General features: G+C 47.5%; 1 protein-coding gene across 2 annotated transcripts in view; it reads left to right on the top strand.

Moving 5' to 3' along the window:
- Positions 1-9,960: 9,960 nt before the first annotated feature.
- Positions 9,961-17,723, top strand: part of ROBO4 (roundabout guidance receptor 4) — a 66,299-nt gene continuing 58,536 nt past the window's right edge. For both annotated transcript variants that reach the window (XM_066639721.1, XM_066639723.1), the window contains exons 1-2: positions 9,961-10,284; positions 14,981-15,304. In XM_066639721.1, the coding sequence (XP_066495818.1) occupies positions 10,224-10,284; positions 14,981-15,304 (385 nt within the window). In that variant the 5' untranslated portion in view covers positions 9,961-10,223. The remainder of the gene's footprint in view (positions 10,285-14,980; positions 15,305-17,723) is intronic.

Here is a 17,723-nt window from a genome sequence, read left to right on the forward strand (position 1 = left end):
GACAGACCTTCCTTAATTGGGGGCTGTGAAGCTGGGCGGGCAGAAAGGCACGGGGGGGGGGAGAGCGGCGCTAATAAGCAGGGAGAATGATCGATGGCTTGCCCAGTCGTGAGTTAAATGAGAACAAATTTCTTTAGGCTAATTATGTTGGTTAAATCTGTTGGAGTCAATAAAAAACTCCTAGAAAACAAGTGGGAAAAGGGGGGGGGGAAGGTGGATGGGGTGCATGTGTGTGTGATGGAGAGAAAACGAAGTACAGCCAGACCAACAATGAAGACATCGGGATTTTGGGGCAGTGAAATGATGAAATAATTGGCGGGAGCGCAATAAATGTAATTGTGTGCCGTCCGGGGTGCATTGTGCTATTGTGACGAATGAAACTGTTCCAGGCCCCCCTTTAAGGCGCCACAGTTTCTCCAACCAGGTTGACAAAGGAGCAGCCGACAAGCGGCTAAATCTATCAGGGGATGGTCAATTTTGTTTGAAAACAGGCCTTTCTCTCTCTCTCTCCCCCCCCCCCCCCCCCCACAAAGCAAGGAGTGTTCTTTTATGCAGTCAATCTCCCTCGCCAGTATGGCTGGCTGGAACTCAACACTTCTCCTTGCTCCCAAAGAAGGAGTGCAGGCATTTTGCAAAGGGGGTAGAGAGAGCTGGCGGGGGGGGGGGGAGTTTGGTGGTGGTGGTGGAGGAGAAGAAGAGGAACAGGAGAAAGAATGTGGGAAGGGTGTAAAATGAGAAATATCTGGCCTTCGGGAAGGAAGCCCCAAAGCATGTTTCCCTTTTTTCCCATCATTGATCATTTAGTTTAGTTGCGGAGCAATATTGTGGCAACAGTGCGAGGGGGAGAGAGAGAGATCCTAGTGCAGATCTCCCCCCCCCCCCTCGTCTTCTGATGTCACAGATGGTGCAGAGAGCAGCGGTCTGCTCCCAGCATGGGGCCTATATGCCTTCCTCCCCCATTGTTCCCCCAGTTAAAAAAGAAGGGGACAAAATACAAAAGCAGTTCGAAAACATGCTTAATAACAAATTCTAAATAATTTCCCAAACAGAGGGGTTGAGCTAAGCAGAGGGGAAAGCCGTGCAGGCACAGAGAGCGAGAGAGGAGAGGGAGGGGGTGCCACAACCTGCCCCCAAGGTTTCTTGGGCATTTGGACAAGAGTTTCTTTGGCTTCCTTGCATGCTACTGGAGGGGAGTTGTTTTTTTCCCCCGAGTCAGCATCTCCCCCTTGGAGTCGTTTCCTCCACGGGATGTTGCCTGGGGTTCTCCTGCTGGGTTTGGCGTCCTTCCCCTGGGTTTGGGGCTCTCAGATGTGCCAATGTCACTGCACCTGCCTGGCAGAGCAAGCCGGGGAAGGCCTGCAGGTGCCAAAACGGCAGACCCGGCAGCTGCGGCACCATCACCATCATCCTAGGCAAAGGCGCAGGCTCCGAGGTAAGAGAACCCTTTCTAACCCTGAGACCCCCAAAGGTGATTTGCCCCTTCCCACCGCATCCGCTCCCCCACACCTGCTTGAGCTTGCGAGATGCATTTGCCGCTCAGCTGAGAGTGCAGGTTGACCTTGGAGAGCATCTTAGGAAATGCGCCATTTGGAGGGAATTTGGATATCAGAGGTTGTCGCTTTATTACCTTGTTGCTTTAGGTAATAAGGCTTTTGCATAGAGAATGGCTGTCGGTGGGTAGGTGCGTGAACTTGGCTTCTCCATTATTATATTCTTTTGTAACCTATAAAGAACCAGCTTGTCATCAAAATGCGTAAAAAGCAGGCTATAAAGGGAAACCGTAAACAAGACTACTTGGCAAAGATGCTCCTTTTTGCTAAGCCGGAACTGTACGTCTGTCATTTTTGTACACTATTCAAGATGGTCTCTGCCCCAAAGACCTTACAATCTTAAAAAAAAAAAAGATAAAAAGAAATAGGAAAGACAGGGAGAATGGCCAACTCATCCAGTTGGGAAGTGGACACCGATGGTCATGTATAGCTCCCTGTTCCTTTCCATGGGACTTTGTTGGAGATCTTCCCAATGTATCAGGGCCCATTCATTGCATCAGATTCCAAACTGCAGAAATCATAAGGGGACTTGAGAATGGAATTGGTCCGGTGTTTTGTCACAAGCAAACCATTGCAGCTGTGCAGAGAACCAGATACCGCTTTAGCTACCTCTTCCCTTTCCAGGCAAAAGGAAGAAGGTTGTTCCATTTTGAATTCAAGTGTAGTTTTAATAAGGGTGAGCATTTTAATTTTTCTGAAAGCCAAGTGTTTCTCTGTAAATCACTTTAAAAGGATGGTCAGTAACAACAGTGCGATGAGACATGCAAGGTCAGTTATTAAGTGTGAAGGAATGTGGACCAGGCTACGCGGAGTGAATACTTGTATATATATTTTGTCTTGGGAAGTCTTTCTTTCGGCTTACCTTCACCGTCATGTTTCCGAGAGGTCATGGCTCTGCTCTGAAAGTCAATGGACAGCTGTGTGTCTTTATTCTTTCCTGCCTTGGTCTCTTTGGAAGTTGTCACTGAACCTTTGCCGGGCTCTCCTTTTCGAGCAGTGCTGATTCTCACCTCTTCAGCCTCTGCAAACTGTAATCAGATGAACTGCAAACTGTAATCAGTGGTGAGCTGGTATCTCACTTGTAAATTACGCTGATACACAGTGACTATGTGGGTTGGTCACACAAGTAGATTAGATGATAGGACACCTCTGTGAATACTTGGGACACAACAGGCTTTCCAGTGAATTCACTGCCATGGGCTACAGCACTAGTGAGGGCCACTGGTTTAGCTGGCTCTGGGTTCCTTCAAATTGGGTGTTTAATCTGGGGTCGTTACGCATTGTTCACTTGCTCTTTATGGGGACTTCAAATGACATCGCCGTCCATTTGTTGCCTACCTGTCTTTTCCCTGTGCCTAAACCTTCACAGATTTAACAGAGGAAATTAGACTTTTTTTTTATAAAGACCAATGCAAGCGTTACAGGTTTGGACTGTTGATAGTGCTGCTGTTGCATCTGTTTCTGGAGAGGTGCAGGCACAGAGAGGAACACAGGATGCTGCCTTACCGAGTCAGACTCTTAAATGTCTTTGGCAGTATTGCCAACTCTGACTGGCGGTGGTTCTCCAGGAGTTCAGGGAGGAATTTTTCTCTGCTGTACTTGGAGATCCTGACGATAACAGGCAGCACAATTCTAAATTGTGCTGCAATAGGCAGGCCGGCGGACCTGCACTGTATCCAGTGCAAGTTTGGGGCTGACTGAATCTCAGCCTAAGGCAAGGGGAAGCTTTTTCCCTTACCCCGGGGAGAGCTGCAGCAGCCCCAATGGGTCTACTTGGATCTGTGCCACCTTGTCAGGTGGCGCAGATCTGAGCAGAATGGAGCAGCCAGGAGCTGCTCTGCGTCGCCTGGGAACAGGGGCTAGGATCCGGCATAACCGCTGGATCCTGGCCCCACCTTCTGCTCCCCACCTGCCTACTCATGGGCCTCCCCACCACCCGTCACCCCCCCGCCCCGAAACACCTCCTCCTCACCTCCACTCCACGCTCCGTCCACCCCTTCTGCCCCCTGCACTGGCTGAGCCTGGCTAGCGCGAACCTACCTTCTCCTGCTGCCACAGAGGCTGGATTTGGCCTCCACAGGTCGAGACACCTCCTTGCGCCAGCGCAACTTACTTTCATTGAGGCACAAATGTGCTTTATGGCACATTTGCGACCCTTCCAAGTCGGAGCAGGGGACTCGTGCTAGCCTAGGGCGCAGTTAGGATTGTGCTCTAAGGCTACAATCCTATGCACTTACATAACCCCACTGAGCATAGTGGGGCTGACTCCTGATTCAAACTGCACATGATGTTGAAATAATCTCATGTGCTTCCCCAGTTTAACCCTGCCTCCATTTTTCTCCCCTACCTCTTATGTCAATCTCTAAATTGTAGGCTCCTTACGGTGCAGTTTGGTCCTCTCATTTCTTGTGAAGCACCATGTGAATGTAAAGTGCACATCATGAATTACGAGAAAAGTTTTCGATTTATGACAATCTTGGTACTGTACATTATTGTTGGCAACCTTCAGTCTCGAAAGACTATGGTATCGCGCTCTGAATGGTGGTTTTGGAACAGCGTCTAGTGTGGCTGAAAAGGCCAATTCGGGAGTGACAATCCCTTCCACACTGGGAGCAAGTGCAGTCTGTCCCTGGTCTGTCTCCCTGGCTATGGGCCTTCCTTCTTTGCCTCAGACTGTTGGCCAAGTGTCTCTTCAAACTGAGAAAGGCCATGCTGCACAGCCTGGCTCCAAGCGGGCGTTTGAAATTGGACCTGTGTTGCCACAGTTGTGTTCAAAATCTGGAAGTTGTTTCTTAAACTCCCCCACGGGTAGTCAAGCTCACTCTTATGCACAGATCCTTGAGTACACAGATTTCATTTCCATCCATGGGATGAATTACTGGCACATAACCCATGGCAGGGGGTTAATTTATAATTTGTGCCAGGGAGGAAGGAAATTGAAAGGGACATAAAAGTTTTGCACTTGCAATTAGTCCCATATTGTTACAGACCTGCGCTGCAGCAGGTCATGTCCAGGACAACAGGTCAAAAAACCCAGCGTGGCGTGTTGTGAATACAGAATCAGCCTTTGGAGAGCATCGGATGGGATGGAGCAGCCTAGAGGGGAAGAGTTTTGTAACCTCCAGGGAAGGAGGGATCTGATTGTCTCTGGTCTGACTTCTTTGGAAAGCAATGGAAGGTTGTTCTGTCAAATGTATCGCGGCGCACAGGCCATTGAAATGGTGCTTCGGACGCTCTGACTTGCCCTTCTCGCAGAGCTTTGCGGCTGATGGCCAACCATTGTCCCCGTGTTCGATCAGAGAATGCAACAAAGCCGGGGACTCATTTCCAGCGTGCGAGGGCCTTCATTTGCAAGCCTAATACATGGGAAAACAGGCCTTTCCTAGGCGCGAAGGCTTGTAGGATTAGCTGGCTCCTCCTTTCGTTGAACAAGGTTGGGTTGTTCCCAGCATCCCACTGCTCTCCAGCCAGTCTATATCTTCTAAGAAGTTCTGTTGTTTGCTTCACATGCCTCAACTATGGGCTTTCAGCATGCATGCATGTACAGGTGTCCCCTCCTATCTGTGGGGGTTCTGTTCCGGGTCCCCCTCCGTGGATACTGAAACCGCAGATACGGGAGAACCCTATATAAAACAGTGTACAATGCACGCTCCCCCACACCCATTACCTTAGTTTTTCTTTACTTTTATTTTTTTTGCCCAGTACAGGAATGCAACATGCAGCTTGCCCACTAGAGGGCAAGCTAACATTAGTTTGGTTAGTCTCCATTAGGGCAGGAGGTCTGGTCTAGAGGGTAGAGCCTCCGTCTGCCTGAAGATAACAGCCACAAGGTCTCCAGTTCGAGGCCACCGGCACCGTGCGACCTTGAAGCAGCTGACAAGCTGAAGCCGAGCCATTCCATCTGCTCTGAGCATGGGAGGATGGAGGCCAGAATGTGAAGCCAGATCGGAATGAAACACCTGAATGTAGTGGTTCTTGAAAGAAAGAACCTTCTTTCAAATTGTAAAAATCCCTATTTAATAAGGGATTTAAATAAAGCCTGCCTATGTAAACCGCCTTGAATAAAGTCTTGAATAAAGACCAAGAAAGGCGGTATATAAATACCTGTTGTTGTTGTTGTTGTTGTTGTTGTTGTTGTTGTTGTTATTAACAGGAAGCAGGAATTGTCTAACATTGGGTTAGTCTTCCTTTAGCATGCAGGCTCCCTGCCTGCATATTGTGTTCCTGTATTAAGCAAGAAAATAAAAGTAAAGAAACACTACGGTCATGGGTTTGGGGGAAGGCATGTGACCCCCACAGAGTACTGTGGATGGGTGAATCCCTGGATACCAAATTCATGGATATGGAAGAATGTTTATACCTTCCATGCCTATCAGGTGTAGGAGCACATGTCAGCATGCACTGTTCCAGTGGTGTAGCTAAGGGGGTGGGGTACACTGCCCTGGGTACCACGTCTCGAGGGGGTGCCAACCTGCACCCCTGATGGCTGATCCTGAGGCAAGCCTTAGAAAGGCACCTGATTTTAGCTGCAGAAGGCCTGCTGGTGGTCTTAGAAAGGCACTAAGACCACCTTCCAGATGCACCCAGAGTGTTTTCTGGACGTCTGACCCCAGGGGGTGTTAAACATTTTTGTGCCCCCAGGTGCCAGAACTCTTAGCTGTGTCATTGCACTGTTCAACAGTCATTGCTGCCCCAAAGCATCTGGAACAAAAGTTATAAATTCCCACTTCAGATAATGGGGATTGGCTTCCATGACCCTGGGCTCATCCTACTTACCGGCTTAGCAGATGCAAACCTACTTTGTGCAGGGCAAGGAGGTGGGGTAATTGTTTTTCATCAGGAAGCCAGGTTGCACATTTGCAGCATGGTGGGGTTGCAAATGTGGACCTGGATTGCGAAACCAAGAGAACCTGGGAACAGAAACACAGAAACCTAAGATGCGTGTCTTGTTTTCTTGTTGGAGATGGAAGTAGCGCTGAAGTTTAATTTTGACAGTATGAGAAAGGAAGCAGGGTGCTCATATATTTACTGCCCTTTCCGTAGACTTAGGTGAGGCCAAACCAACCTCTAATTAAGCAGAGCCTCTACCTATTTTGGATGTCTCTTCATGCTCAGTGGCTGCTTTGGTTTTTGTGCTAACGCCAAAGCGCCACCTCATGGCTTCTTCCACACTCTGCAGGCAAGAACCACACAGAACATCCTCTACATTTTTACACATATTACAATCACATCTTCAGGTTTAAAGAAGGCTGGGGGAATGGACAGAGTCGGTGGGCCCAGAAAAGTGATGCAGGGAATACAGCAGGCATGAGAGCAGAATCCTTGGCTTTGGATACAAAGCTTGTGCCTTAGCAATTTTTCACTCTGCAGCAGCGGGGAGTCAGTTCTCAGTGGGAGCCGGGACTCCAGTGGATCGAACTGCTCTCTTAAAACTATCCAAGGTCCTGCAGGCCACAAGTTTGGCCACCCCTGTCATATGTCATTTCATCGCGTGGTCGGTCTGTGGAACTCCTTGCCACAGGATGTGGTGCTGGCGTCTAGCCTAGACGCCTTTAAAAGGGGATTGGACGAGTTTCTGGAGGAAAAATCCATTATGGGGTACAAGCCATGATGTGTATGCGCAACCTCCTGATTTTAGGAATGGGTTAAGTCAGAATGCCAGATGTAGGGGAGAGCACCAGGATGAGGTCTCTTGTTATCTGGTGTGCTCCCTGGGGCATTTGGTGGGCCGCTGTGAGATACAGGAAGCTGGACTAGATGGGCCTATGGCCTGATCCAGTGGGGCTGTTCTTATGTTCTTAAACTACAATTCCCAGGAGGCCTTGCAGGTCTTCTTGTTATGTGGTGTGCTCCCTGGGGCATTTGTTATGCAGCTGTGAGATACAGGAAGCTGGACCAGATGGGCCTATGGCCTGATCCAGTGGGGCTGTTCTTATGTTCTTATGTTCTTATGTTCTTATCGCTTCTTGTGTGGAGCCAGGACATCACTATTGAACATCAAGTGGCTTTCCAGCACATTTGCAATGCTGATTCTGTAATACATGTGTGCTTGTTATCAGGCATCGGGTGCAATTCTGGAATTCACTTCCAGACGCCTGGGAGCGTCGCAAATGTGCCATAAAGCACTTTTGTGCCTCCTCAGGAGGAAGCCAGGTCGGTGCCCAAAGAAGCGCCAGCCTGTGGAGGCCAACGCAAGCCTCTGCGCTTGCTTCCTCCTTGGAAGTTGCATTGGCCCAGCTGGGCCAACGCAATGAAGAAAGGTAGGCAAGGAGGAGGTGGGAGGGAGGCGTTCCTGGGCGGGGGGAGGGTGGACGATGGGCAGCCCCGGGGGGTGGGTGAGCAGGGAGTGGGAGGCGGGACTGGGATCTGGCAGTTAAGCTATATCCCAACCCCCGTTCCCGGGGAGAACAGAGCAACTTCAAGCCGCTCCACTATCCTCAAACTTGCACCACCTCCAGAGGTGGCGCAAGTCCAAGGAGACCCATTGGGTCTTACCTGGCAGCCCTTACCTGGAGGTAATGGGAAATGTTTCCCCTTGCCTCTGGCTGAGCTGCATATGGCCAAAATCCTGCACTGGATACAGTGCAAGCCTCCTGGCTTGCCTGTTCCAGCACAGGGTAGGATTGCGCCCATCATCATAATCATTATCATCATCATCATCATCTTTGTTTCAAGGACTCTGAAGTGGCACCAAGCTACATCTTTCTTTCTTTCTTTCTTTCTTTCTTTCTTTCTTTCTTTCTTTCTTTCTTTCTTTCTTTCTTTCTTTCTTTCTTTCTTTCAGATTTTCCAGATCATTTTTAAAAAATAGTTCCTACTTAAGCACAGACTTGTCTCACAGAGTTGTGATTCACAGCTTGTAGGGGGGCTTGCAGGGGGGTCTAGTTCCCCTCTTTGTGTATTGCATGTGTTTTAAGACTCTGACTATTTGTGGTCCAATCTGCTCCTTGTTAGGTATTTATTTTTTAAATTCGAGTTTATTCATCCCACCACTTCCTGCTCCTTCCGCAACATCCTACAATTGTCCAGCTGCATGTCCTTGGCAAGCTGGCTGCTTCCTAGGTTTTATGAGAGAATGAGTTGTGATACTGATGTGCTGAAGAAGTTGATGCATCATGATCAAGATTGCAAAAATCTGTACAACTTAAGGCTAATGAGTCTTAAGGAAAGCTGGGACAGGTGCTTTTCAACCGAGTGGCCCTACACAATGCTGCATCGGCTGCCTGTTTTTGCACTGAAGTGGACTTTCAGAAGTCTCTTATGAGAAGGCAGGGAGGAGATGTACATAACGGAACTAGTGCATAATTGAATCTGTGGGATTCGCAACTACAAGGTGTGATAGCTGCTAGACTAGTTGCAGCGACTAAGTGGGTTGCAAGCCAAGTTTAGGTGGGTCCCCATTCATTTCAATATTTTAATTTTAATATATTAGACTTGATGCTACCATGTTATGCGACTACATTTGGGAAAATGTTACAGACCTGTACTTTTAACAAGCACTATGTATATATTTTTTAACCATGATACTAAATGGGACTTACTCCTGGGTAAGTGTGGGTAGGATTGCAACCTAGGGTGCTAAAACTTTTCCTGCTTGATGATGTCACTTCTGGTGGGTCCTGACAGACTCTCATTCTAAAAAGTGGGTCCTGCTGCTAAATGTGTGAGAACCACTTGTCTAGGAGGATTTCCTGCTAAAGGCAGGGGGTTGGACTAGATAACCTTATGGGAACCTCCCAACTCTTAAGATTTGATGATCTTCATTCATTGGTAAAAAAAAGAGTTTCGATTTTTCTCAGCAAATCTTTGAAACCTGTTAACTAGGCAAAGAAGAACTTTTTGAAGTGACAATTCTCTTATATTTAGCAAGGGGAGAAAGCAACTCTCCCTATTCATCCTAGCACATTGCGGAGACCTCTGTTCTGCGTCTTTTGAAATAGTGAGCCCCTTTGGGACAAGGAACCATTTTCTTATCCCTTCCGTTACTTATTCCTTTGAAATTCTTTTTTAAGCAATATATAAATATTGTATTTGAAACAACAATTTTGGAAGGAGTGACTTGATTGTGGCAGGGTCCCCTTGGCTAGGCTTGAGTTCAGATGCAAACCTGACACCTTACTTGAATGGGCAAAATAAATATTGTGCATTGTCTTGATTTCCATTCATTGAGGAAATTCACCTTCATATTTCCCGAGCATTGTCTATGTGTGTAAGGAAGGGATGAAAGAGACATAATTGAAGGAAGGAAGGCAGGGCACAGAAAACAAAAATGGACATTCCTGTGGAGGGGAGCTTGTTTGTCTTGACGGGAGGGGCTGAATTCCAGCTCTCTGGTGATACAGGAGGAAACCGGAAAGTTGAAGAGCTGTCCCTATTTTTTGAGTTCTCGAAGCAGCTCAACTTCCAACTGTAGTAGGAGGAGAGGCCTCAGCTGAATTCTGACCCCAGCCACCCCCTTCCATATCCTGTGAAGAGTCCAGAAAAATACAAGCGGATGGAACAGACTTGATGAAAGCTTTTGAGCATTGACCAGTGTGCCTGTGTGTGTTGGAGAGGAGAAACAGTGTGCAATCTTGGGATTGACTGGGAGGAAAGGGGAACAGTCAGCAAGGTCTAGTCAATTTCCTGGGGTGCAAATTTCTCCAAAGCAACCCTTCCAGCAACAGGACAAACATGTCAGTACATGTGATGCTGCAGAGGTTCTTGGTGTGGACAGCATTCCTACTTTTGGAAGGTGAGTAAATTGCACATGGGAGGAATCTCTTTTCTATGGAGTGCATAGGATGGACATTCTGAGGTTAGATCTTCACCTACTGGAAAGAATTTGGGGGCTGCAATCTTAAGTGTGCTTACTTGGAAGTAAAATTAATGTGATTTCCTTCAGATGAAACAGGGTCTAGGATGAAAGAGATTGATGCGAGGCTTTTTTTTGGGGGGGGGGGGTGATTGCATTGACTGAACACTTCCTGCATGTCCTTTTAAGAGAAAGGTTTGCTTGTCTGCAAGAATGAGCTAGGGCAGCATTTCTCAAACTGGGACCCACTTAAGTGAGTTGTGAGCCAATTTCATGTGGTTCCTCACTCATTTCAATGTATATTTTATTTTTTAATATATTAGACTTGATGCTACCATGGTATGTTATTGCATTAGGGAAAATGTTACAGCGCTGTACTTCTAGCAGGCTACTATATAAGTGTTTTAACAATGATAGTCAATAGGACTTACTCCAAGGTAAGTGTGGGTAGGATTACAGCCTTTGGGATGTTTGGGAGTAGAAGGTTAGGAGGCTTCTTCTTTATTTTAAATATTTTTTTAAAACTTATACTTATTGTAAACTTGATTTGATTTTTGTTGGGGGGGGGGTGTGTTAAAAATTTTCCTGCTTGATGATGTCACTTCTGGTTATGACATCCAGGTTAATGATATCACTTCCAGTGGGTCCTAACAGATTTTTCATTCTAAAATGTGGGTGCCAGTGCTAAAAAGTTTGAGAACCATTGGCCTACTGAATCTGCTATCTGAAGGACAGAGATAGAGTAACTAGTGGGCTTACAAAATGTGAGATGACTTTTGCATATGTCAACTGGATCCTGTGGAACAACTCCACATTCCTTAGCCTTCCTGCCATTTTCTCTGTGTGGCCTCAAAGAATGCATGAACTTAAAAAAACAAAAACAGGAATCTTTGTTCTACAGGAAATAATTGGACTGCCTTGCCAAATTTTTTAAAAAAACAACTGTATCTTTCCATTAAGTATATGATTATTACCTTGTACACTACGTGCTTGTACACTACGAAAGCATAAAGTATTATTCTTAATACCTAGTTTTGTGCATCTTGTGAGGTTTTGGACTTTTTGTGTTTGCAAAGCAGCCCCTCACAGCATAGACCAGGGGTGTCCAAAGTTTCTGACTGGAGGGCCACATCATCTCTCTGACACTGTGTCCGGAGCCAGGATAAAAGAATTAATTTACATTTAAAATTTGAATAAATTTGCATGTTTACATAAATGAATATATTAAAGATGAACTTAATATGAATGAATGAAGGTCTTGCAATAGCTCAAGGCCTATAAAAGGCCTTGCACAAAGCAAGGCTGACCTTTCCTTTGCTGCCGCTGCTGCATCACAGACATGAAACAGCAGGCAGTGGAGGGAACCCTCATCCCACAGCTCACATGAGAGATCAAACAGTCGCCCTCATGCTCACAGCAGTTGCATCGGGCCAGTGCAGGCTCCAACAAATCTCTGGAGGGCCAGAGGCTCATTGGAGACTGGGGGCTCCCTGAGGGCCGCATTGAGAAGCCTCAAGGATCGCATGTGGCCCCAGGGCCGGAGTTTGGGCACCCCTGGCATAGAGCAAACCATCCCCGAAGGGGGAAGGATCAAAAGTCATTTGGGGCTGGGTGGAACAGGTGTCTGTTATTCCAGGCAGGGGAAATAAAAACACCAGCTCTGCCAGACTTACGTTCTGAATTATGTCCATTTGCTGCTTTAGGTGCAAATGATTTTAAATATCTATAATTGATAGATATAAATGTGTGTGGGAATGGAAGTTCCACGCGTGCTCCTGTCTGTGTCGTGCATCCCATAGCTGCCATTTTGCAAGCAGGAGGACTGATGGGTGTGGTTATGTGATGACTTGGGAATGAGAGCATGTACAAAGTCCGTTCTAATGACAAAGGTGGCTGGCCCATCCATGAAGCAGATGTTGCCTCAGGCGGTAGATTGGGGGGGGGAAGCCCATCTCTCTCACTTGCCATGTTACTCCTCTTCCTCCCACTCTCTGGATTGGAAAAGGGAGAAAGGGTTGGAGGAGAGGAGAATGGTGGACTCAAGCATCCCTGACACTCTAGGCCACCGTGCACCTCTCCTCCAAAGATAAATTCCTGGATAATCTCATACCCTTCAGTGTTTTACTGATGAAACAGAGACCCTCTTATGTACATTATTCTCCCACCAAGGAGCACTTGGTCACTTTCTCTTCCAGGATTGCATGCTGCTGAAAGCTCATCCTTGCCTGCTATCCATACTGGAGGTACCTTTTTAACCAGCCCTTGCTGCTGCTGTGTTACCTGTGGTTTGATCACAGCATGGAGATATACTGTTTTTCATTTACTCTGCATAACTCTGGTGTCCACTGGCTTCTGACACTGAGTGTACTCGTAAACTGAGTTATTCTTCTTTATGATCAGTTTACTAACACAGTGGAAGGGGAGCTGATGCATCCTTAAAATGTTGAATATTAACACCAGAACCAGGGGGCATCCACTAAAACTGAGTGGTGGGAGAGTGGGAACAGACAAAAAAAAAAAATCATTTACCAAGCAGGTAATTAGTCTGTGGAACTCCTTGCCACAGGATGTGGAGATGGCGTCTGGTCTAGGGGATTAGACAGTTTTGTGGAGGAAAGGTTTATCACAGATTACAAGCCGTGACGGGTATGTGCAACTTCCTGGTTTTAGAAGTAGGCTACCACAGAATACCAGCTGCAAGGGAGTGGTAACAGGATGGAAGTTTCTTATTGTCTTGTGTGCCCCTGAGGCATCTGGTGGGTCATTGTGGGATACAGGAAGCTGGTTTAGATGGGCTTTTGGCCTGATCCAGTGGTGAAGTTCATGATGATGAAGTTCATCCAATGATGAAGTTCTTGTGAAGGATATTTATATATCACTTTTCTTTGGAAAAGCAGTTTACAAAGCTAAACAAATCAATAAATGGTTCCTTGTCCCCAAAGGGCTCACAGTCTGAAAAAAAGATGCAGAAGAGATACAGCAACAGCCACTGGAAAAGACTCCATGCTGGGGTGCTTTCTCCTTGCAATATCTAAGAGAACCCTGCTTTTAAAGGTGTCTCTTTGCATTCCGCAAGGAGAAAAAAAACAAACAGGGCAGTGATTAACCAGGGATAAACCCCAGAAAACAGAGACTGTTCCTGGTCTAAAGAGAAAATGGGAAAGTATTGGATTGGAACTTCAGACTTGGGGGATTCTGTTGAAATATTTGGCATCTGTTTTCTACCAGATTGTGGCCCACTGATTGTGCTAGAGGGCTGTGACTTTTTGTATCCTCGGAGGGGACAAAGCCAGGAAGTTTTGCACAGGAAGCTTTGTGAGAATGAGCATCAATTGCAACAACAGCCATTAGCTGGACTGTTGGGAAAGGGGGGGGGGTTGTGTATCTGCAGCATACCATTAGACCAGCTTAATCTGGGGTGGACCCCCCCCCCCGATATTAACTTCCTCTCATTAAATTCAAGGCTAGGTACTCTGGCTTTTAGTAGAGAGTCTGGAAATAACAGCCAGTGTGGAGCAGAAGTTAGAGCACTGACCTTGAACGAAGAAGTTCTGGGTTCAAATCCCAGGTCAATAATGAAGCTGACTGGGTGACGTTGGGCCAGCCAGATATCTCTCAGGCAAAGCTTAGTCATGACTAAGGCTGCAATCTTATGCACACTTTTGTGGGAGTAAGCCCACAGAAGACAGTGAGACTTGGTTTGGAGTACACATGCATAGAGTTGCACTGTTAATCCCACTGAAATCAGTGCGCAGTCAGTGAATCATCTGTAAGTGGAAAGGTGGGTAAACTTGTGCATTCACTTAACAGAGTGGTCCTTGGCTGCCAGAACAGGGTGCATCCAGGCTTCTTGTAGTGGAGAGAGGTAGTAGTGACCCTCAATAGTCGTATGTCTCTCTCTGGAACCAGCAGAAGTGCAATAAATTATGCAATATATGCATATGTTCTTAATTTGCATACTTATTCCATGTGTATCCTAGTGTTCTTCCAAGCTCAAGGCAAGATATACGATTCTCCTTCCCGTTTATCCTCCCTACAACCATGTGAGGTAGTTTAGACTGAGACTTAGTAAATGAGTCTTGGGAATGAGCAGATATTTGAATCGGGTTTTCCCCAGTATATATGGAACTCCTTGCCACATGATGTAGTGATGGCTCCTCACCTAGATGTCTTTAAAAGGGGACTGGATAGATTCATGGAGGAAAGGTGCATCATGGGTTACAAACCATGATGACTGTATGCACATTCTGGGTTTTAGAAGTAGCCCATCTCTGAACACCAAATGCAAGGGAGTGGCGACATGATACAGTATCTTGTTGTCTTGAGTGTTCCCGGAAGCATCTTGTCGACCACTGTAAGCTGGACTACATGGGCCCTTGGCCTGATCCAGCAAGCCTTCTATTCTCAAGTCCAGTATCATTACTCTATGTAACTTTATTGCAGGTTGCAGTAAATTACATTACTCTGATGCAGAATTTTAATTTTTTTTTATTAAAGTGAACATGACACTGAGTACCTTTGACAGCAAACAGTCCTATGACCAAGAGTGTCAAGGCCAAGGAACTAAATGAATGTGGAAAAATTGAGATTTGTTGAAAGTTCTTTTCTATCTCTCTCTCTCTCTCTCTTCTTGCAGGGTCAAGGTCTCGTTCAGAGGAGTCTGTGCCCCAGATCATTGACCACCCCTCGGACCTGGTGGTTCGCTGGGATCAACCCGCCACACTGAACTGCCGCGCCACCGGCAACCCAGCACCCACCATTGAGTGGTACCGCAACGGGGAGTATGTGAAAACCAGCAAAGACGACGCCACTTCCCAGCACACCCTTCTGCTGGATGGGTCCCTCTTCTTCCTCCGTCTCAACCAGAAGAAGGGGAAGTCGGACGAGGGCATGTACAACTGTGTGGCCAGGAACCACCTTGGCACAGCCACCAGCAAAAATGCCTCACTTTATGTGGAAGGTAAGATTCTGAGATTAGTGCTGTTGTGGTATTTTTGACCTTTTGGACAGCACCCCCCACCCCTTCTCACAGCACTAGGATGCCAGGCACCACATAACATGCGCACCTGAGTTCATCGCCTTCGCATCCTGGACTACTGCGTTCCGGAAAAATGCATCCTGGCTGTTGGTGACCTTGGACATTTGTGTGGGATGTTGGGGCCCTTCCCAGATGCCCTGACCCCCGACTTATCCTGGAGCAGGCACCCCATGCCCAGGGTGGGGAGGCTTCCCTGCCCTTGAAGAGGGCAAAGCAGGCTGGCTCACCCCAACCAGCCAGAGGGGGCTGGCAGGGCAAACAAGGAACACTGCAGGAAACAAGCCAGGAACAGGAAGAGCCTTTTCTGCCCCACCTGGAGGAAGGGGAGGGGCCAAAGGGGGCGGGCTTGCTCCATAAAGCAGGAAGGCCAGGGATGAAAGGCGGTCAGTGTGAAGCAGGGAGCTGGGAGGTGAACAGTTCCTGCTCCTAGGCCAGGTCTGGCAGCTCTGCTAGGAAGGGGAGGGGCCAAAGGGGGCGGGCCTGCTCCATAAAGCAGGAAGGCCAGGGATGAGAGGCAGTCAGTGTGAAGCAGGGAGCTGGGAGGTGAACAGTTCCTGCTCCTAGGCCAGGTCTGGCAGCTCTGCTAGGAAGGGGAGGGGCCAAAGGGGGCGGGCCTGCTCCATAAAGCAGGAAGGCCAGGGATGAGAGGCAGTCAGTGTGAAGCAGGGAGCTGGGAGGTGAACAGTTCCTGCTCCTAGGCCAGGTCTGGCAGCTCTGCTAGGAAGGGGAGGGGCCAAAGGGGGCGGGCCTGCTCCATAAAGCAGGAAGGCCAGGGATGAGAGGCAGTCAGTGTGAAGCAGGGAGCTGGGAGGTGAACAGCTCCTGCTCCTAGGCCAGGTCTGGCAGCTCTGCTAGGGAGGAGGACAAGGGTGCTGGAACCCCCTCCCCCTCCAGCCAATCTGAGGCCTCCCTGGGGGTGGAACAAGCCTGCTCCAGGCCCCTCCAGGGCAGGAACCCTACATGGGATTTTTTTTTGCATCCTGGACATATGTTGCATGTGATCTCCCAGCCATCCAGAAGGCCTCTGAGAAGCACCTCAGGTTCCTGAGAAACTGGAAGTGCCTCTCAGAGGTCTTCTGAGACATGGTGGCTAAGCACGACCTACCCACGCCTAGGAACATCCTCAGACTCTATCAAAAGGCACTTCCAGTCACATCTGGAGTTCCTGTGTGGAACCCACCTGTGGATCTCAGTATCCCTGAGTTCAATATCTGCGGGGCATCTGGGAATGGATCCCCTGTGGATACTGAGGTCCAACCTGTACTTTTAAATTTTTAAAATGCAAAGGTATGGTTAGAGTTAGGATTAGAATTGAAGGTTTAGGATATATATTATGGTGTTTGTTGCCAGTTATAATATGTTGCCCAATTACAGTGGGACACAAATAACCGGTATGCGCAGTAGCGTCACTAGGATTCGCGTCACCCGGTGTGGGAGGCCTGCGCGTCACCCCATGCAGTGGTGATGTACCATTGCCCCGCCCCCACTGGTTTTTTGGCTGTACCTCTTGTTATAACACAGATATTTCAATGTGGTTTGTTTCATTGCATTCTGCATGAAATTACACATTGATTGATATATTACATGATGGGATTATTGCTCCAAACTCTGATTTTAGTAATTTTGAAAACTTGTAGAGTCTCACACACACCCACCCCGTGTCACCTTATTGCAGCAGTTCTCAAACTGTTAGCACTGGGACCCACTTTTTAGAATGACAATCTGTCCAGGACCCATTGGAAGTGATGTCGGAAGTGACGTCATCAAGCAAATTAAAATAAATAATTATAAATAATTAAATTAAAAGAAATAATTAAATAAGGGGGAGCCAGTCCTGTTCCACCAAGTGAATCTACTCTGAAGTAAGTCCTATTGTGGTCAATGGGGCTTACTCTCAGGAAAGTGTGGGTGGGATTGCAGCCTGTGAGCCCAATCCTATGCATGTCTACTCTGAAGTAAGTCCCATAGTGGTCAATGGGGCTTACTCTCAGGAACGTGTGGGTAGAATTGCAGCCTGTGAGTTCAAGCCTATGCATGTCTACTCAGAAGTAAGTCCCATAGTGGTCAGTGGGGCTTACTCTGTAGCCTGCCTGCAATAACCCCCCCCCCCAAAAAAAAAGAATCAGTGAGATTTTCAGCCCTCCCCAGTGCCCAGTTTAAAGTTCTTCTATTTCAAGCATATCAAGACCTACCTGGTTTTGCAAGTGCAAAATAGAAAACTTTCCCCTTACCAGTTCAAGCCTCTTTTCTTTGTCCTTCTTAGTGGGGGGGGGGGCTGCCTTCTGGAGCATTTGTTGTGCAGAATTGGGACCATTCTGGTGTCCTCACATTCCCCTTTGCC

Source organism: Tiliqua scincoides, chromosome 11, assembly GCF_035046505.1.
Source record: "Tiliqua scincoides isolate rTilSci1 chromosome 11, rTilSci1.hap2, whole genome shotgun sequence".
NCBI classification, from domain to species: domain Eukaryota; kingdom Metazoa; phylum Chordata; class Lepidosauria; order Squamata; family Scincidae; genus Tiliqua; species Tiliqua scincoides.